At 37.1% G+C, this 22,174-nt stretch overlaps 1 protein-coding gene across 1 annotated transcript in view; it reads left to right on the forward strand.

Annotated features, from left to right (window-relative positions):
* ROR2 (receptor tyrosine kinase like orphan receptor 2) overlaps positions 1-22,174 on the forward strand; it is a 143,783-nt gene that overhangs the window by 81,985 nt on the left and 39,624 nt on the right. The window contains exon 2 of the mRNA XM_054652539.2: positions 18,146-18,223. Within this exon, the coding sequence (XP_054508514.1) occupies positions 18,146-18,223 (78 nt within the window). The remainder of the gene's footprint in view (positions 1-18,145; positions 18,224-22,174) is intronic.

Here is a 22,174-nt window from a genome sequence, read left to right on the forward strand (position 1 = left end):
GGCAACATCTGGCAGAAGAAATTCCACAAAATGCCTTAAGCTTTGCAGTAGTGTAAACAGAGCCCAATGTTCTACTGCTTGATGAGTAACAAGTCAACATTTTAGAGAAGTCTGGTCATAAACATCTTTTTCCTGGATAAAATAGGAGGGGAAAATATTATTTGAAATTTATTTCTTGGCATGTTAATATTTAAAATTAATTCTAAAAACTAGTTGAGTCAGACCTATGCATCAAATTAAATCATAATATAACAGGTTTGTTATTCCTTATGCTTTGAAAATTGAGGGATCTAAGACCTTTGGATCTGAGTCTTTAATACCCCATATCTAAGGACATAAAGGGAGGCAGGCCAGTCCTATCCTCTACCCTAAAATAATCACATACATACCTGTTGCCCAAGGGAAGTACAATAGAAAATGGCTTAACCATACCTTAGAATTTTGTTGATTATAGTGAGAATAAAACTTTCTATGTCAGTTAACATATATATTTTTCTCTATGGTTAATGCAACTCTTTTGGCTTAAATTGGTGAGGTGAAAATGTGAGGAAAATCAAGAACATTCCTTGGGTGGGAGGAAAAAGGGAGGAAGAGGGGGAGGAAAAGTGGGAAAGATGGACAGAAAGGGAGAGAGGACTGACTGACCATGAGCCTACCAAGGTGAAATGTATCCTTACCCTTGGGAATTTTGTAAATACACAGAGAATGGTCCATTTTTATGGCTCTTGTCCAGAATATTTACAGAAACACAGATGTCTATAGAAAGAATTATAGAATCATTAAACTTGAAAAAGACCTCCAAAATTGAGTCTAACCCATGACTGAACATCACCTTGTCAAGTACACCATGCACTGAGTGCCATGTCCAGGGATATATACTCAACCACCTCCCTGAACAACACATTCCAATAGTTTGACAACCCCCAGAGAGTGAAGAATTTCTTCCTGATGTCCAACCTGAAGCTCCCTTTGAATTTCTTCCTTATGTCCAACCTGAAGCTCCCCTCAAATTTCTTCCTGATGTCCAACCTGAAGCTCCCTTCATGCAGCTTGAAGCTATGTCATCTATTCTGTTGTACCTTGCCTTGGAGAAAAGGCTAACCCTCACCTGGCTACAGCCTTTACTGCTGGTTAATCTGAAAATGGCCATACAAGCAATTGTAAACTACCAAGGTGCTGTGCTGTGTTACTGAGAGAAGGTACAGAATTAAAGCAGGCTGGTCACAGGTGGCCACAAAGCTGATCTTCTCTTACAGTGGGAGGGACTTCTGGTCCCCCAGTACTGTCTTGTGTTCTCTGGCCTCAAGTGTTGTGGGAAGAAAGGTTGCCAGTGAACACTGAGGCAAAACATTTGTTAAGTTACTTCGCCTTCTCTTCCTCCATTGGTACCACTTTATCAGCCTTGCTTACCAGCGCTGGGGAAGGGCAGGGGGAATGTGTTTTCTCTGACCTTCCTTTTCTGACTCACACGCCTGTAGAGACCCCTCTTTTTATTCTTTGCATACCTTGCCAAGTTCAGCTCCAGCCTTGCCTTGGTCATCCTGACTCTGTCTTTATGCAACTGGACTGCATCCCTGTACTCCTCCCCAGATACCTGCCCATGTTTCCATTGCCTGTGCATTCACTTTCTGCCCTTTAGTTTGACCAGAAGTTGCTCCCCTACTCAGCCATGCCAGTCTCCTGCCTTCTTGACTTGATTTCCTACATCTGGGAGTCGAGAGGTCTTGCACTCTATGGAAGACATTCTTAAAGATTTGGCAGCTGTCTTCTGCTCCCTTGCTCCTCACGGCAGTTTCCCAGGGGTCCTATTGACTATCTCCTTGAAAAGATGGAAGCTTGCTTACTTTAAGTTCAGGGTCCTATCTTTATTTTTTGTCTGATCTTTGCCATATCTCTTGGGTTGGCAAACTCCAACAGTGTATGATCACTGCAGCCCAGGCTGCCTTCAGTCTTAATGTCCCCAGTTAGCTTGCTCATGTTGGTGACGAGTGGGTCCAGTATCTCCCCCCCTGTGGCAGGGCTTTCTATCACCTGGCTCCAGAAGTTATCCAGGAGGCTTGTGGATTACCTAAAGCTTGCTTTGCTACTTTCCTAGTGAATGTCAGGGTGGTTGAAGTCTCCTTGCAGGACAAGAGTTTTGAGCATAATGCTTTCCATAACCTGAACAAGAAGGCTTCATCCACAAAATGCCTGTAGTAGAGCTATCCACAAGTTTCCTTTTGCTGCCTTGGACTCTGACGCCTACCTTCAGGCTTCCAGCCTGCTCATGGCTGTTCTTCTGAGATGTCTCTTCACACTCAATCCACCTCCTGACATTGAGAGCAAGCCCTCCAGCTCTCCTTCCTCTCCTATCCCTTCTGAACAGCCTGTAGCCATTGAGAGCTGCACTCAGGAGCCACGCATGGCATTCGTCCCACCAAGCTGCAGTGATGGCAAATAGGTGAGAACTTTTGAGCACCACAGTGGCTTCTTGCTCATCCTGTTTGCTGCTCATGCTTCATGCACTGGTGTAGAGACACTTCAGCAGGGCAGTTGGCCATGTCAGCTTTGTAGAGAAACACCCCTTTAATTTTTTGGAGATATTTTGCTGATGTCAAAAGCTGCAACATTTTGGTTGTGACCCTAGTCGCAGATTCTTTTCAGTCTCTTCACATCTCTCTCTTCAGTGTTTCTCCCAGTGCTGGAACACAAAGGCTTCACCTGATGTTATTAATCTGTGTTAAATGCTCCTAAGCATTTACTTTTGAAAGTTTTGTCACTGGAATGTGGAAAAGCTAAAGGTATTTTAATAACATTTGAATTCTGTAATAAAAGATTTTGCTGAATATACCTCATTAGATGCACTTGCAGTGAACTGACATAACTGGACCTTATGATCTGACTGATACAATGATTGCAGCTGATATGCTAGCACTTTGAGGTTAGTGTTGAGTGCTGCGCTCATTATTTGGAAAGCAAAGTGTGTATGAAACTGTTTGGTTATTGGTTTGCTTGCTGCTATTCAACTGAAGTTCTATTAATAACATTCTTACAAATCTCTTTTAAAAAATAAATTGAAATGCATTAGAATGCAATAAATCAGAATGTGCTATAGCCTTTTTTACTAACTACAGCAGCAAGGGGCTGTTGCTCATGTCAAATTTCTCCATGAATTTTAAGTCCACTAAGGATTACTGTTTTATGACTTGGGCCAATAAGGTCACTTAAAATCTGCTTAGAAGCCTTGTTACAGTAACATAATACTGTCTGTATCCTACTTCTTTTGTATATGAAGTAATTTCACAAACTCCTGCCAAGCCAAATGCTTGAAAGTTTGTGGTAGCCTGTGTCTCATGGCAATTGGTGGGTGGGAAAGTGGATTATGGTAAATTAATTCAGTCCTTCTGTGACTACCAAAAGTTGAGTGGCAGTGCTGTGGCCAGGATATGTGTTCTTCAAAGCTGAATTTTACAGTCTGTGAATGTCCTTCTTCATAATTGTAACTTAATCTTACTTTTACCATTTGGTAGACCTTTCCCAGGAAACCCAGAAAAGTGTTTCATGCTAGTTAAGGACTTCATCTGTTATTGGTCTTTTCTCAAACTCCTGTTAGCAGTTATAAACATGCACGAATTGCAGTGCCAAATATGCAATTCTGACTTACTTTCCAATTTCTGCATGCGGTATGAAGTTTAGATTCTTTCACAGGTTTTTCAGGGAAGGCTGGGGTTTTGTTGTGTACTTATTTTCATGAAGAAGAGAAAAACAGGAGGAAGAAACATATATGTAATGCAGTCCATTTTGTTCTTCCATATGCATGAGGTTTTTTTTCATTCATTATATTTAGGTTGCCATGTTAAGTTTGCATGTTCAAGTTCACCACTTTGTTAGAGAGGCAAACACAAAAAGAAATGGAGTTAATTTACCTTGTGTTATAAATAAGATTTCTTTCAGTTTGACTAGCATTTAGTATTATTCAAGATAGTTATGTTTATAAATACATAGAGAATTTTCTTTTTTGATGAATAAATTAATTCACCATACATTTTTTCCAGTAGGAGAAAATAGAAATAATGTATAATTTCATTGAATCAATATACAAAATGGAAAGAAATAATCAGAGAATATGTTTTATGTATTGCTTTCATTATCCTGCAAGGAATTGTAATAGGCTTTTCTAATTATATTTTTCTTCTGAATAGTGATGCTAACAAAATGTCTCTGCTGTATTGTATAGTCAGGAGATACCTATAGACAGCCAAGTAACTGAGCAGAACACTTAGTAACCAGTTATCTCTACAGTGCTTACTTTATCAAACAAGAGAGGTTAGATATTTCAGATTAATATATACAAAGCAGAATACAGAGACAGAGCAGAGCAAAACAGACTAGCCAAGAATGACAAGGTCGAGGGTAATATATCACTCGTTTGGCTCTCTGGGTCACAGTAGTTTTAAATATTTGAGAATCCGTTCCAAGAGTAATACAGAGTTCTTTGTTTTGTTTTAGATCTTCGACCAGATCTTATCTACATTCATGGAGCTGGACTGTAAATCACCCAGTCTCTTTCAAGTTGGCTGCTTTGTAGAAAGTCTGAGAGGCAGTAGGTAGTGGACATAGTAGAGGATTTGCAGGAGCTTTTTTTTTGCACTGTATTCTTAATTTCATATCTACCAACAGAAAGTGTAGCACATGCTAATAACCACTCCAGACTTTTCAAAGATTATTTTCTTCACTGTCACAGCAGACAGCTGATGGTTAGGTTGTGGTTAGCATCTCACTTCCTGCTTTGAAAAAATTTCCCAATGTTTTCCCAAAGCATGAGAATATGCATACGTACCAGGAAAAATAAACTTCCATACAATTTGTTAACACAGTAACTGCTACCTAATGCACGTACACCATCAAGATGTAAAATTTTAGCTGTAGTTGAATTTTTTTGTAGGAGGATATATATTCTCACAAATCACAGTGAGGGAGAGAAAGTATATGTTCACAAAAGAAAAAAATGCAGAAAATATCAAAACATTTTTAGGAGGTAAGTGATGAGAAATGAATGCCTGATAATATTAGAGAAGAAAAAGCTTTGTTTTCATTAAACCGATGAACATGTAATAAAGTTTCTCTGTCTTAGAGAACATGACAGATCACTCTGACCACTTAAATAATGGCATCACTGGTCTGCTAGCAAAGATACCTAGTGGTTGCTAATTTTTATGGTAGTCTTTTGTCATGTAAAGGTTACTTACCACAAATGAAGCAGAGTGCCCCAGGCAACAATTAGATAACTATTTCCATTGCTGTGACCCTTTGCCAGATTAAACTCAGGTGACTGGTCTTATTTCATATCAGGCAGTCTTATACTTTTGATAGGAAACAACTGTTCCCCTTGTATGAATTTTGACTTGTGTGGGCAGCAAAATGGTCAGATGAATGAGAAGAAATGCACTGTGCCTTCAAGTCATCCTGCGAGCCAGCTGTCTTGTACTGTGGTGAGTTTCTCTCTTCCATCCTGCTTGACTGGGCATGCCACTGACTCTCCTACAGCTTAGCTCCTCCCAGTCTTGACTTAGCCCCTCAGTTGTCCATGGTGAGCTCAAAATGCTGTCCTCTCCATCTGTGGCACTTCCCTCTCTGGAACTGCTGCTGTGCCAAATACCACAGATCACAGCCTGCACAGGAGTAATCACAAGCTGGTGATTATCTGACGGGCTCTGTACCAGCCAGACCTGGGAAATTCACAGAGCACAGACAAAGTGGTTTTTCCTATATGTGCAAGGAATGATGGAAATAGTTAATTATACTTTTTTTTTTTTAAACCAGAGAAAACCCACTTGGTATTTAACAAAATATCCAGTATTGAGAATAAAGAAGAGCATTTGCCATTAAGAAGTTGCCTGTTAAGCTTAGAAGTTTTCTGTCTTTACATTGTACAGTAAGTGCCAGCTATGCAAATGTTACTTCCATTTACATCACACAAAATGGGATGCTTTCACTGAAGCTTCATTATCAACAAATTCTCAGATTCCTACAAGTACCTAAAATCATGTAATTTCTTAATGCTACTCTCTGTTACAATTGCTGATCTGATTATTGTGAAATCAGATATATTCTGCATCTAGCAGCCTTTCCTTCTTGCTAGAATTATCATTATGGCTCAGAAGTGTTAGGAATTAAGACCATCATATTTGGCGGTTGCATGCAGTTGCTGTTGTCTTCTGTGCACTTTGCACTTTAGGGGTGGATCCAACCAATTTTCCAGTGGTAGCTGCTGCTGCTGCTTCCACACAGCTTGTTGCACTCCCATCTATGATCATGTTTGCATGATCAGACATGTGAGCTTTTTGTTGCATTTATTCAAAATAAAAGGCTATCATTTCAAGTGAGTGCATTTCTGAAAACATATCTAATGATACCTCAGCTGTGGTTGTATGTGATTTTCTGACAAGTTTTTTCAATGTGTAGGCATGAATTTGAGGTCATGGCATTGGGCCATGAGTTAACCTTACAATGTAAAATTGCTTCTCACTTGCATGTCATGAAAACACGTGTTTTACAGCCACAGTATTTTTTACAACATAGAACCAAGGCTGACCATGTGATGAACAAAAACCAATGTCAGTCCTGCTGTCAGAGTAACAAAAAGGTGGCAAACATTGTAGGTTGCAAAATAAGAGTTTATAGAGGTAAGATTTAGAGCTCTTTGATGGAGAAGATAAAACTTTGAAAGTGCACTGCACTTGTACCCAAGTGTTCCTTTCAGAACATTAAAATGGCAGCATGACAGCCTTGGATGTTGCAGCTGAAACAAAATACTATTACAATGGTTAAATCAGATCTTGTGACCAGTTACAGTTATTAAACTGGGTAATGAGCATGATAGTGGGAGCTCAGGAAATTCCTTCCTGGTATAGGGAAAGAGGTAAGTTGGGTAGAAACTGCTACGTGCTTTGAGCTCGCTTGCTCATGGGTATATGCCTGGGCTTACCTGCACTGCAGGGTTAATGAAGCTGTTGCTTGCTTTGCTTTCAGGTAGGCACAGCAGAAAGGGGTTCTTGTGCATCCTTATGACTGTGCTAGGTATTGTCAGTGGGACTTTGAAAACCCAAGTTTTCATTGAGTTCTTTCACTGTCCGCTCACTGACAACAGTGTATATCCACATCTGGAAGCATTCTGAACACACTCTTTTTCACCTCAGGGCTCTACTCTTGTTTTATTATTTGCCTTGAGAAGAATGTAAGCAAATAATATGCTATCTCTTTTTGTCCAGAAGACTGTTGCTTAGCTCTGTTAATTAAATAATAAAGAGGAACCATATCAAAGTCCACCTAGCATCTGAGCTTTTTTCACTCCTCTGTAGAAGAAAAGATAGTTTAAACAAAAGCAGGAAGAGAAATGGGAGTTTGTTTCAGAGCAGACAACTATTCTGACTTCACTGTAGGCATTCAGTTGTAATCCAAGAAGTCAAACCAATGCAGTAGGAAGATATTTCCAATGTAGACTGGACAAAACCTGTCAACAGAAATAATCTGTGGTTTAGATATCTACTTTCAAATGAAGACCTTATAAGTATTACTTAAACTTTACTAGTAGTGTTATTTAAATAAATAACCCCATACTGGGAAATATAGCAAAGCCTACTAAACAAATGAATAACATATCTTAAAACTTCCAATTAGAATAACTGTTTTGCATTTTTCAATGGCTAAAGTATAGATCAGGTGCTTGTTTCTTTTACAGTCTGGCACACTTTCTTATCTTTTTTTTTCCCTTTTCTAGAGGCAAATATTCACACATGCACATGCACATGTGCACACAGTAATGTTTAGCCACAGCAATACTTGATGTGGTCAGAAGTGCTGGGAGTGCTCACTTGTGAGCTCCCTGGCCACACCAGCCGCCCATCAACTTTCTCTCTCCATATTTGCTCCATGGCCATCAGAGCTGTACTGTTTACTGGGGGACAGTAGTTAATATTTTCTATGTATACAGACTACAGCTAATTACTCATTATGAAGAGAACTTCCAGTGGAAAATTGTGAATTTTAAACTCAAAAACCAAAATACTTTCTGAGGAGGAGAAGTTTTCCCTCTCTAACAATTCAATCTGGTATAATTAACTTTTTTTACTGGTCATGATCCAAACCAATTGTAAGAAATAAACTTTACTTGTGATCAAGTCCTTCTCTCTGAAAACAGTATTTGATGTTAATTCTAGTAGTGTAACTTTGTAGAATTCCATTCTGCTCTGACTTAGGGCAGACAAACCCCTAGTAATTAGGTAAAGCTTCAGATAGCCAGTATAGTGTTCTATTTGGGTCTTTAAAAAGTAATTGATGCTTTGTGATAGGAAAGACCATGGACATCTATTTGTGATAGTTGGTGGTAGAAGGGAGCATGAGCATCTATTTAATGATTTTATTGAAGGATGAATAAAGCCCTATCATCGGTTCACTTGCCAGCCTTGGTTTCTTAAAGTATTGATAACCCAAATGTCATGCTCAGGTGCCCAGGTTTCTCAAATTAGTCAGCTCCTAGTGTTTGAGAATTAATTATTCTTTGATTTTCATGGTATCCTTTCGGTCAGGGAGATGTTTATAATGTTTACCATAAATAATATAAAAAGTGCTCTGATTAATATGAGCAGGCTATTTAATCTCACTATTTTCCACAGAGGAGAGTGGCTAGCTGTAACCTCCCTACCATCAAAGACTGGTGCTGCAATTCCTGCTTTTGAAGTACAATTACAGAATGGAAACTAAATAACCTGTAGGAAGGTTTTTTTTGCACTTATGACAGTTCCTCTGCTGTTGTCAACCCAGTCAGATTAATTATTAGACTAGGTGATAAATTCTACTGTACTCTGTTACACTTCATTGTGATCTGTGCTATTTTTATTTTGCCTCGTAGGCCGATGGAGATAATTACTGTTGCTTTGTTTCAAATATAGGAAAGAATTTTAGAGGATGCTTAGAAATAAGCCCATTTTCAAGTGTTTTTCTGACTTGGGGTGTTTTCCTGAAGTGTGAAATATTTCAGCCTAAGGCTGCAGACAGGACTGGCATTTTTGGATTCTACTCCTTTTTTTTTTTCTTTCAGAAAAAAGAGCACTGTGAAAATTGTTGTTTATCCCAGTTGATGGAGTGTTATAAATCATGATTATTTTCAACCTTTTGGTTGAGATTATTTTGTTTTCACAGCCAGAAGCAGTAAAATAATCAATCATGTAATAATGCCATGGATAATTATCATGTTGCTTGGTGTTCTTTGAGCTACTGCAGGTGTGTTCAGAGCCTCTACTGGTTGTGTTTAAACTGTGACTTTACAACTGAGGTGGTGAAGAACTTCGGAATGTACTCACAATTGCTTTTTTTTTGCTTTTTTTCCCCCCAAAGCATAATGCACTAGCAACAAATACCACTCATTATTAAATCTATAATTACTTTTGGGTTTTTTTTCCTTTGATTCAAAGCTTTTATATGCTCCCTGGTATATTGTCTCTGAGTGTTCAGCATATAATTGTACAGAAAAGCTATGTTTGTGATAGCTAGTAGACTTAGTTACATTTCTGCTAAATTAGAAATCACATTGAAATCCATTTGTGGCATAAAAAAACCTCAAGTGTTTTTCAGTGTAAATATAATGGAGCTAATTCTTACTTATTAAACACTCAGAACAGTTTTATTATTTTAATTTGTTTCCAAAGAGTGCTTTATGTTTTGCTTTTCTTGCAAAATCACCGTTCTGGGAGACTGTGGAGTTCCTCTCTCACAGATTTGTCTGAAATTCTGTGGTGAGCTGTAGTGATATAAATCACAACAGTCCTCCAAAAACTCTCTTCTTCCTTTCCTCTGTCTTAGTTTTCTTGCTTCCATGCTTCTCCCTGTTTTGTGCTGACTGAAACCCTCGTGCAGCTGCACTGGGAACCACATCAGGGAGCTAACCTTTTCCCCTCTCAGCCTCTGGGCAACTGAGGTACAAAAGATTAACGGATATTTGCTGCAGACATGAGATTCAGGTGCCCACATGCTTTTGAAGACCGTGGTAGACATCTGTCTGCATCTTTTGGCATCAAATTCTTTACTAATCTGGCCTAAGGTGACTTGGCCAGGACTTTGCAGGAAGTGCTAAGAATTGAAAATAGGATTTGGATTTTCTTTCATCATGTAGGCTGTTTTCTGTTAAATGTTCTCCACTTTACATTGTAAAATAAGAGGACCTGGACTTTATTGTAACTTTATCAGAGTGTTTTGGCTGTGAATTAATAGAATAATTTGTAATCCAAAGTTTAACATCTTCAAAACTTAGCTGCACACTGAAAATATTGACTTGAAATGAGTATCTTCTTTTCCATGGGTTCTGTCTGTTTCACTGTAATGTTTTGACAGCTGTTAATGAGGCTTCTTCTGTGACTGAAATCAGAACAAATCTTTACCTCTGGTTTGTCTCACTAGCATTTCTGAACTCTCATTTTAAGTGGCAAATAGGAGCTGCAGGAGGAAGAATCTAAATTATTTAATAGCTAAGCTCTATGATGAAAGTTGTGCAATGAAAGGATAAAGATTGACAGTGCAGTTGAAAATGCAGCTGTGTGGTTAATGTAAAATATGCTTTAACAGTATGAGGTGTTGAAATAAATCAAGGTATTCATTGAAGTCTGCTTTTGAATCCCTGTTAATAATATTTTAAATTACTTATCTGATTTCGTTCTTCTCACACTGACTTCATTGTACTTTCTAAGGCGCCTGGCTGATGATTAAGAAGATAAACTGCATCTTCAGTATACTTTTTCTGTTTTGAGGGTTTGTTGCAGCTCTGTGTGAAAATCAAGAAGCAGTCCTCTATAGTTCTGTGCTGATGACCAACTGATCTTTTTTATGGTGTTTTAGAGTGGTTTGATGGAAGAATTAAATGAAGAAGTTCCTGCAGGAACATTGTAAAATTTATAAAGTGTTTTTTTCATTATGCACTTAACAACAAGTGTTCTGAAACAGATTACTAGTCTGTCTTGGATAAATCTGTGAACAAACATTCACAGCAACAGAGATTAATGCAATATGAAGATTCCTTCTTTATGCCTTAAATGACAAAATACAAAATTTTGAATGTCTCCTAACATGTGTTTGAGAAATGAGTCTTCACTGTCCAGAATGAAAGTTATTTATTGTCTATGGGTTTTTAATATTTTATTCAAAATAGATGTATTTTCCATCCAAATACTGATACTCTTTATTGCTACAGATCATAAACCTTGTGTCTGTCTTTTGTCCTGTAGTGTAGTTCCCACACTTTGCAGTAGAATGTTTTTCCTCATACTTACTGAAATGAAAACATTTCAATATAGCTATTAGGTAAAATAGAAAAAAGCTTATAGAGGGGAAAAATCCAAGCTAATGAAACAAGATGTTTTCTTTAACAGGGAATGCCTATGAATTGTGGGAATGTATTCTGTATAAGTCAACCCTGGCTTTTTTAAAAGGTTTCTTGTCTTGTTATATACCAGCTTTCTGAAGGTTCTCTGACTTTTAGGCTGCTATTTCTTTTACTTTAAATATACTTTTTAAATGTTATTTTGATATTATAACAGAGCAGGCTTAGAAGAACTTACTCCCTTTCTAATGGTCTCGTGGTGAGAACATTTTATTACTATGAATTTAGCTGAAAGTAATTTGGAAGAGTTTTGGATGGCCAAAGCACACATTTAATAAGTTAACATGCTAACCTATGAACAGTATGCTTTGTGAGCTGATAACCAGCTAAGAAGTGACTGTTTTGCAGACTTTGCCGTTGTCTCAGTAGAGCAACTGCAAGAGAAAGTGAAGGCTATTTTCCTCACCTTCAGCTTTTTTTTATGTGAAGCTGCAGCAGTTAAGAAATGTGTGCTGTGAAGGTTCTAATCTGCCATGAAAGGCAGAAGGGGTGCACTGATTTTATGCTACAAACTGCATCTTTTGTAGCCTATTCACCACCCTTTACAGGTCTGCCAAGCCCACTCTGCAATTGGTTGCCAGGGGCTGCAGATGTTGGAAAAGAGAAATTTCAATGAAAGACCCTGATTCAGCAACCCAAGCAGCCTGCCTCCCCCAGCCAAAGTAATCAGATTGGCAGCTGAATCAAAGGGTACAGTGGGCCCTTTGTTTGGGAGCTCCAGAGGCTAGTAATTGACAGAAGGTCAACAAAGTTTTATGAAGAAAAGAACAGAATATTAGAGGGTATTAGGCTGAAGAGAGAGAGAGTTTGGGAGTTTTGCGTTATTGGAAGAAAGTTAGAACTTGACTAAAAGGTTACAGCCGCAGGAAGCAAAGGTTGTATATTGATGTTTAAATCTGAAAATAGTTTCAGCTACAGAAAGAGGATTATTGATGAGCGGAAGAAATGTCAGAACAAAAATCTGCAGCTTTGCTAATTGTAGGGCTGTGCAATTTTTAGTGTTGAAGGATTTATTTGTAGGCTTTGGGATTTAAAATACAATGGTAGAGGGATGGTTCATTCATAGAATCATAAGATTGGAAAAGATCCTAAGAAATCCTGTTTCATCTGGGAGAAGAAGCGTCCATTACCTGTGCAATATCATATGCATTAGACTGTTGCCAAATCTGCCACACTAGAAAATTTCATCTACTGAGACCTATGTGTTTGAAGAAAACTTGTTCTCAGTCCATAGCTTAATCTTCTTCAGACCAAGCAGGCTTAGTAATCATTATGTTTTTGATTTTCTTAATCATGTTTTGTAGACTATCTTCATGGTGCTAGTAATTGTATTTTACTTTTACTCTCATCTATCTTGAAATGGAACACAGAAAATTGAAGAAAGTAGTCTAAGGCCTTACTAGCTTTGAGTAAAGGGGGAAGATTACTGCTTTTTATTTTTGAAGTCTGCCTTGTTTGCAGTACCTTGTGATTGTTGACTTATGTCTGATTCTAATCAGCGTCAGCCAAGTCAACTTTGGCTTCTATTTTAGTTATTACTCTTCTCTCTGCTTTATCGTAAATGCTTAAAAATAACTCCTTTGTTCCATTATTTTTCCAGGAATTGAAGTTAAGCTGATAGCTCTATAATTCTCTGGCACACCTTTTTTTACTCTTTTTAATAAATAATAGGAAACACTCGTGTGATTTCTCATATTTTAAGATCTCATCTCTGCTCTGCAAATAATGAAAGACAGTTAATAACATTGCATGGTATTGCATCAGCCAACCCTTAACTGCTCTAAATCAATCAGGCCCACTCTGTTTGAAAATACCTGAATACTGTTTTTCTCTTTCTGTGGGAGACTGAGGCCTTGTTTTGTTCCTGGTATCAATTATGGTAACCCCCTCCCTGTGACTGGCTTTCTGATGAAGATTAATGTGTTGTTTTGATGTCTGCTTATGGCCATGAGCATTTTGGAATCCGTTTATTGCACTTACCGCTCAAGTAATGAATGATCTGCGAAGTCATAACCGTTTCAGAGGAAAAAATCAGTTATTTTATGATGAGTGGTGTGTGCCCTGTGAGTTGATACTGTGATCACCTGGTCAACTTAGTTTTCAAAAGTGTTAAAGAGCCTTCCTGCCCCAATAACTCTGGATATTTGCTTCTGTATTTCGTTGGTCATTGGTGCATAAAATGGAGCAGTGGGCCTACCTGTGTTGAATCTTGTCAGTAAGAAAGTTGTCCTCATGTTTTCAGGAGAAGCGAAACTAAAAAATAAGTGATAATTATTTATATACATGTTGGAAAAGAATTTTCTGTAACATGTGTTTTCTTGCTACAGTTCACTATGTGAATCAAAGGAACTGAATGCATTTTTTACATCAAAAATATAGATTATTATATTATTTTAAATATGGTTTTTCTTTTGGAGTGGGATTTTCCATAAGTTGAAATGGCTTGCTTTAGTGCCTTGAAAAGTTAAGAAATCATTTTTGTGTGGGTGAGCAGTTTAAAAGAGTCACTGTTTACAGCATCTGCGTTTTACTTGATTGTGTGTTCCATAAAAAGAGGATTAATAAGGTATTCCTTAGTATCTGGCAAGTGGCACATCTGGCCATTGGCATTCAGGCTGAGTTCTGGTTCTGTTGAAGTCTTGTCTGGTCATGCAATGCGGAAGGAGAAGAGGGCACTCATGATCTCTTCTACCTCCCACTCCTACAGCAAACATAAATTAAAGAAGTGAGTCTTTAGAAATTAACTGTGATACACTTAATGTCTGTGGAGAGAACATATGCTAGTGAAAAGTGTGAGAATAACTCTACAGGAGCAGATGAGAGGTCTGTGCAGTGCTGTGTCTTGGCTCTGATGGCAGCAAAAAAGGTAATGCTGAAGTAAAAGTGTAAGAAGAGATCTAAGTGCATAGTCCTACTTTGTGCTGGGTATTTACCCAGTCTCTAGCCATTTTTAACTCAGGGACTTTAATATGACCACACAGGATTTCTGTGAGAGAGGTCTCACTGAACTTGTCCAGTCTTACCTGTGGGTCCTCTGAACTCTGCACTCAGTCCAATTACATCTCCTCTGAGAAAATGTTACCTTGTTTTATCTTTGTTTTGAAGTTGATAGTTACTATTTTTTCTAGGACTGCCATTTTTAGCAAGAGAGTCCATCCACTCTGTAGACTCTCATGACTCTGTAGAGCTTTACAGTCATTGAACTCAGACATCCCCTTCTCAAAGCAACAAATCCTAGTAGCAGTACAAAAACTGGTTTATGAATAAATATTCTCACTTCTCTGAAACTGTTCCAACTCTTCTGTACCCCTTTTGAAGTAAAAGAGACTCAATAGCACACAAGAAGAGCATACTTACTGCCAGAGTGAGTTGGTAAGACACATGTAAGGTTCAATCATTGAGCATTTATTTTCTTATCAGTTTTTAATAACAACTGTATAGTGGATTGCTGCTGTTCTTTCAGTTTTGTGTTTTGCAAGTCTACCTCTTTTCTTAGTGTTGTGTGACAATGCTGCATTTGTTATAGATATAAAAAACAATGTGACTATCTGGTATCTTCGTGACATCTAAAACCAGTTTAGTGAACAATTATGTTTTTACTAGTACTATTTTTTTACTGATGAAAACTGACAGTGAAAATTGGGCACCTTAAATTACTTCATGGACTTTTTTTCCCTTCAGGGAATGCAACAGCACATAAATATTCTTCTAGGAAAAGATACCGGAAGCAGGAAGAAAAAAGCAAAATGGGATACCCTTATGGAAATATTGATTAAACAAAGTGAGAAAAGGGAGTTAAAAATCAGGAGTAGACAGGAGCATGGTTGTGTAGGCATCTTCAAACAAGAGTAAGACTGCAGAGAGTTGATAATGGGACATGATCAGGGTCCATGTGTACTATAGCGAGGAAAATTGGGAAAAAAAAAAGACAAAAATTACTAGGTGTTTAGGTGAACACCATGGGTTCACTCCTGGCAGGAAAAACATACTATGTTATTAGTGCAAAATCAGAAAGCACTGAAAATAAAAAAAAAAAGAAAATAATATTCAAGAGGGGTACACAGCTCTTAAGTTCTTGACTTCAGAATATTTAAATTCTGTCAATACAAGAGAAAAAAGATTTTGTTTTAGTGACTTGCTGGTTGCCTTTATGGTGTTAAAAACTTAATTTTTCAAATTGATAATAATTTTTTTCTGTTTTCAGTTGTGGTAGAGAAACTTTAGGATTAAAGCTTGGAATTCATCATAAATATGGTTGAAGTGGAATTTTGCAGTTTGCAGAAAATATACATGTTTCTTTCATAAAAGCAAGTTTAAGTGACAGACCTGATTTGTATTTATGATTTGCAAAGAATGCAAAGGTTTTTAATTTTAGCTTTGCTTTGTACTGGAGATTTTGATAATGGGTGGCATCTATGGTTTGTAATTGTTTTCTGGTCAAGCACATATGAAGATTGATGTTTTTTCCAGACAGAAACATATCAAGTACAAGACTGGATCACATAAAAGTATTTTTGGAATTTTTCAAATCAGCAAGTGCTTCCGTTTCTTTCCACCTTTGCTCTGAAAAACTTAAAAAGATTAAGAGATATGGGCCTGGGAAGGAGAGATGAGAGAGGAAAACATTTCTGTGCTCATTTATCTGAACTTCTAATGTCTTTTTCTGTTGTAAGTCCCATGAGATTACTGAAGAAATGGAAACAATTATTTTAAAGTTGAAGATGTGGTATTAAGCCAAAAGTGCCACTCAGATCTCAGGCAAGTCTGGATAGCTGAGTGTTAAGCAATCAAATAACCTTAAGGACAGTTTTGTAATAATGTTCCACCCTGTGAATGGTGGTGGATTAGGATCACCAGAATAAGATATGAGAGGTATTTGTGGACTAAAAACTGGTCAGTTTTCCTTCTCTTTCTGCTCTGGCTGTCTCATCTTGGATTTGTCTTTCTTGTGGCCAGTAAATGCTGCTGCCCCTTCTAAACCTTGTGTGACTCAGAAGCTCAAGCAAGAGCAAGGGATAGAGATGAACTTGTCTTGCTGCCCCTTGGTAAGAACAAGATGTGATGTATCTGCTGAAATTTGACAGAATATACCTGTCATGCATTCACCACTTCACCCTGAATCAAAAAGATCAGCAAAGGTTCTCTACAGCTAAAAGTCTGGTGCTAAGTCTGTACCGTGCCTGCAGGAGTATGAAGACGCATCATTTTGGGATTTGCAATGGCAAGATTGGCAATAGCCGGCTTGCCCACCCATCTCCATTTCTCCCTCCAGTCTGCTGGTGGATATTATCTATGATTTCTACTGGCCAGTGCTGGTAGTGGCAGAAGATGGAGAATGTCTGCCCAAGCCTTAGCTTCTAAATTGAAAGAGTGTGTTACCAAGGGTACAACACCATCTTCACCATCCCTCTAATTGTGGTGTCTGAGAATGAGCACACAATTCAAGTGGAATCTGTACTGTTGCCAGGAAAAGAATCTTGAGCAATGGGAGATAAAGGTAGGGATGAAGTAGTGACAAGTGACAGTACTGTGATGAAAGAAATACTTTCAGATCCAGCCTGCTGTAGAGAATGTCTCTGATTTCTGTGTTTTACTTATCAAATAATGGTTGAAAGAATAAACAAACAAACAAAAAAGTGTCTCAATTATTTTCTTCTTTCATAATATGGTGTAAGATAGGGATAAGGTTACTTGTATTTTACTTGCCTTCAGAGTGGTATTGTAGTTTGAAGAAAGGGTAATGGGGACAAAAGGAAGAAGGAGAGTCTTTTCTCTAGCTTCATTTTGCCTAAAACAATACCATGAACACCCCTAACAGACCTGCAATGAATCCCAGATCTTTCACTTCAGATCTTGATGACCTTAGATTTACATATCTTTGTGATATGCTAAGGATGTAAGGAATTTGGATGACTGAATATAAATTAGAAAATATAAAAAAAAAATAGGGGGTGTAATTTTAGAAGCTGTTTTAGTTAAATCACATCTATACTGTTATCTGAGTTAGAACTTCAGTTCTGTTCCTTACCTGATATTTTTTAAAGGGAGAGCAAACTGATTATATGAAATGGTTGGAGTTTTGCAAGACCTGCAAATGCGAAGGAACTTCCAAGTACTGTCTGCAGTGTGCTAGCTTTTACTGATATATTAGACAGAAAAAAAGGAGCACATACAGAAGATGTCTATCCATTTCCTCACACTTTGAAATCCTTGGAAAACAGTTATTATAGTTTCATTTCTAAAGATGTCTTTTAGGGATGAGGCTGAGAGTAGGATAAGAAAGTCAGTAGCAACAATGAGTCCGACTTCTGGAGATGGAATCTGAATTACCATAGTGTAAGTTTAAAAGCAAGTTTATGCCATTTTGTAACTGAGGCTATCAGTAAAGCTCAGGTACTGTTTAATTTTCTAAGCCACCATTGCTTCCAGGAAATGTTTGCATTCTTTGTAAAAATGTGTGGACTTTATTCTACTAAGAACTGGAATGTAGTTTTTAATGCTTTCTATTTTGTCAAACACCAAGTAATCCACAAAGTAGTTATTGTAGCATTTTCTAATCCGCAATGGATAAATCCTGACCTTGTCAATATATGTTTCCTGTGTGCTGTGTTTCCCATGTGCAATTCTGGAGGCAGAATGTGGACTGGGAGAATGTGCTGAACTCACTGTTATAATGCTGTTTAACAGAAAGATTAGCTTCAATTCCACTTCAACAAAATCTTCTTTTCTTTGTAGGTGAAATGGAAATTCCAGATTCAAACGACCCCTTAGGTCATATGGATGGACTTGAGAGACCAATTCCAACACCTAAAGGTAAAATTAATTGTAATTTCATCACCCTGTATAAGGTGATAGTATAGTATAAAGTATATACATTCTTATATAGTATAAAGTATAAACATTCTTCAGAAAGGACCAACAAAATCCTTTTATAGTATGTTCACTATATTTGTCTATTAATACAAGTCTGTAAAGAAGGCAACCTTCCTTTTGTGAATTAGCACTTCTGATTCCAGGCAGTGATAGCAAGGTTAAAGGAGTCTATAAAAATTAATTTCGAAGCATGTTGAGTTCCCCCACATGGAGGGGTTAGATGTTTTAATCCAGACACAGTGTGCTATTATTACCTTCTTTGCATGTTTTATTTCACATTGTTGCCATGAAATTGATTTGATTTTGTACAGTGCCACACTTAGTATTTCCAGGTAAATGTTAAGTATTGGTGTCTTTAGTCTGAGGTAATTAAATCTAGCCCATTACAACACAAGAATACATACTTTTAAAGTAGCTCTGACCATTAATGCTTTGTTTTTTTAAACTGATTGTAGTGTCAGGATTTCTGGTTGTTTATTAGTTAACATAAATTTTGTGACACTTCACCATTTAAAACTCTAGATCCAAATGCTATTCTTGGATCAGAAGATGCACATATTTACTGCAAATTGTGCTTCCAATTGCGATTTCGTGCAACTTTCTAAAGCAGGAAATTTTCAGTATTCTACCTGAAAAACAGTATTTTTTTCAGTTGTGTACTGAATTTATATTTTATGGATGCATTGCTGTAGTAATGTCAACTCTTAGGCTAAAGAAGAGTCAGATAATAATGTCAGCTTCATTTATGAGGACATGTTGCAATCTATGGAGCCGTGGTATTGACCAGATCTTCTTGCAGTTTGTCTTAGAGGAACATGAATTTTGGGGGTACTTTGGAATATAGTTTCTCTTCTTATAGATATCCAAGGTTATCTAATCCTTATTGTCTTCCTGAATATTAGTTAGATTTCGTACCCTAAATGTGCATATTGGGAGGTTTTTTTTATGGAATCTTCCTTTAAATTTGGTCCATAAGTCAGTAAAACAAAGATATGTTTCTGTTTGCACTCGTGACCACCTTGCTACTGATTATCATCATGGGACTAAGTCTCTCCTATTTGGAAAGAAGACCTGGTACACTCCATTTCTCAACTCTTCACTACTTTCTGAAACTGCTGAAATATTTTAGAAGTTTAGAAATTGACATTTATTCTGGAAAAAAAAATTGTAGTAGTATTCCTGTCAGTAGCACTGTATTACTACTAGTTGTTTTATTCACACTGGAGTACACACTACTTTTGATGAAAAAGGGCCATGTTTAATTTTTAACTGCATCTGATAGGCTTGTTTGCCTGGTAAGTTGGTCCCACTTCTCTCTTTTGTTATGTTTGAGCCTTTAAGGCTACAGACATAAAAGAGAGAGGGGTTTTTTTGGGTTTTGTTTTTTTTTTTCATGTGACAGTTCTTGGTTAATTTCTTGCTGAAAAAGGAGTTCTGGTCACTTCCTTCCTTTGCAGAGCCACAGGCAGTATCTGTCTGAGGGAGTAATTAATCACATCTCAAACATTTCTACAGGGTAAGAACTGTATATATCCTTCAGAAAAAAAAAAAAAAAAGGAAGAAAAAAAAGAGCCCCATGTTCTTAAGTTATTCACTGGTATACAATCAATTGTTAGTTTCCAGCATACCTAGCTAGGAAATGACCTCATTTGCTCCCATTTATTTATTTTTTTTTAATGTGGGCACAAAATTCTCCATAGAAGCAAAACTAGTTGGAATGTTAGCTCAGGTTTTTCTGTGTCATAGTAAGGAATCAGGTTTTGTTACAAAGAGCCACTGGACAGTTCTACTTCAAAGTTTGGGCATACTGTTGAGATCATTAGAAACAGTTCCTAAGCCCTTCGATCCCATCAACCTTCTTCTTTCCTTCAGAAATCTTTAGTTATTTTGATTTGCTTGTAACCTCCTATTTTTAAATTTTTTCTTATTTTGGAATAGACCCAAATCAGGTATGGGGATAACCAGCTTTAATAATACCCAAATTAAAAACCACATTAAAAGTACCAAGTGTATTAGTCATCCTCTTCTCTAGAATCTTCCAGAAGTCCTGAGAAATGATTCTGTCTGCAATGACAAAATGAGTTTAAGAAAGGTGTTATTAATAATGCTCATTTACAAAGATGTTGCAAGTCTTTTCCTACAAGTGAAGCTAGCCTTCTAATACTTGATGAGAAAGGGCAATAGCTTGGCTGGGCCTTTGAGGAGAATTTATTTTCCATTGTTTCCTTTAAGTGAACACTTGAATGACTAGAAAGCACTGTGTCTGAGCAGTGTTTCACTGAAAACCAGTGCAGAGCAGTGAGTGTTTGCTGTGGAAGAACTTAGGTCTGCTTTGGAATAAAAGTAAAACATTCGAGCACAGTCCAAGTCCCCTCTCAGTCCAGTCAGTCTTGTAAAGTTGATAGTTTCAAATCTTACTCTCAAGTAAGCCTTGCTTGGTGTCTTTCTCTTTTTCACAAACATTCTAACATACTCTCACTGGGTCTTAAAAACCCACCGATTTCAAAGGAGAGGACAATGTGCACATTGTGACAATGTTACAAAGCTAATACTGCTTCATTCCTGGATTGGCAGTTGTTCATTCCTTGTTCCTAAGGTAATTTCAAGAGAATGTGAACCAAATCAACTTATTTTACATGTTTCTGGATGGATTTTTCTACATGAAGAAAAAAAATTGAATGAAGGATGAGATGCAAATTGGATTAAATTAGGCTGTAAAGGTATAATTTCATCTGGAAATATTATGTGGCATGTATAATAGTGTAGTTTCCTTAGCTACTCATGTGTATTTTGGGAGATCTGCCAACATCCCTTCCATTTTCTAATGTGACTCAAATAAACTGTAAATCACTCATCTTTGTATCAGGATTAAATAAAACAGAGGATGAAGAATTGAGGGGACTGTTTTTTATTTAGGAAAATGTTCTGTGCAAGTAATCGTGAGTCTTAGGCTTCAGTCTATCCTCCTTAGTAGGATGCTATTTCTCAGTTTATTTGGAATTCTGATTTACTTGTGGAAGGAGTCACTTAACTGGTCTCCCACCACCTGCCAAGATGTTACAGTGCCATTGATGTCCCCTAAGCTCAATGTTGTCATACACACCTTTAGAAGGACATAATTTGCATTTCAGCAACTTTCACATGCATTTTCTTTTACTACAGTCTTCAGTTATTTTATAAGCCTAGGAAACTCTGTATCTCATGGATATTCTTTATAGATTACCTGTCAATTTCATGAACACTTTATGCTTAGTACCCTAAATTTTACTATAAAACAGTAAATTTTGGAACAATGGTGTCTTCCTCAGCGTTCCATAAGCCAAAGTATGTATCTTAGGTGAAAAATTGTGTCTTCATTGTGGGAAAATGTGACTTTGCTTATGGTGGAAATATCATTAGTTTAATTACTCAGAATATTGCCCCTAAACCCTTTTGTGTTGGATATAAGTTTATATTAGTCTAAAAATGCCAGAGCAGAAATTTGCCATAATAAAGAGTTGTGGTGAGAAAGATCATGCTCTTCTATTTATACCTAAGAAAAAAAGATTATTTGAAGACAAAAATGAAAAAAGCTGGGAAGGCGCTAAAAAAGAAAAATAAGATAGCTTAGGGAAAAAAATCCCACATTGTGTTTTACACAAAGTCAGAGTATACGTATTTTCATAGGGGTTTTGAACACTATAAGTGTTTTATTCCATGATTATGAAAATGGTTTAAATTTATGTAGTTATGCAGAAAAAATGTATTTGTCCTTTTTTTTTAACAGGTGATTTTAAATTCTGAGTATCTCAAACTGAGACTCTTGTAAACTGTGATGTGTTCAGTTGGCTTTATGGGCTTTTTTGACTATTGCATAAAGTCAATTAAATAAATATTTATCTCTTATGGAGA

Source organism: Agelaius phoeniceus, chromosome Z (genome assembly GCF_051311805.1).
Source record: "Agelaius phoeniceus isolate bAgePho1 chromosome Z, bAgePho1.hap1, whole genome shotgun sequence".
Taxonomy (NCBI): Eukaryota; Metazoa; Chordata; class Aves; order Passeriformes; family Icteridae; genus Agelaius; species Agelaius phoeniceus.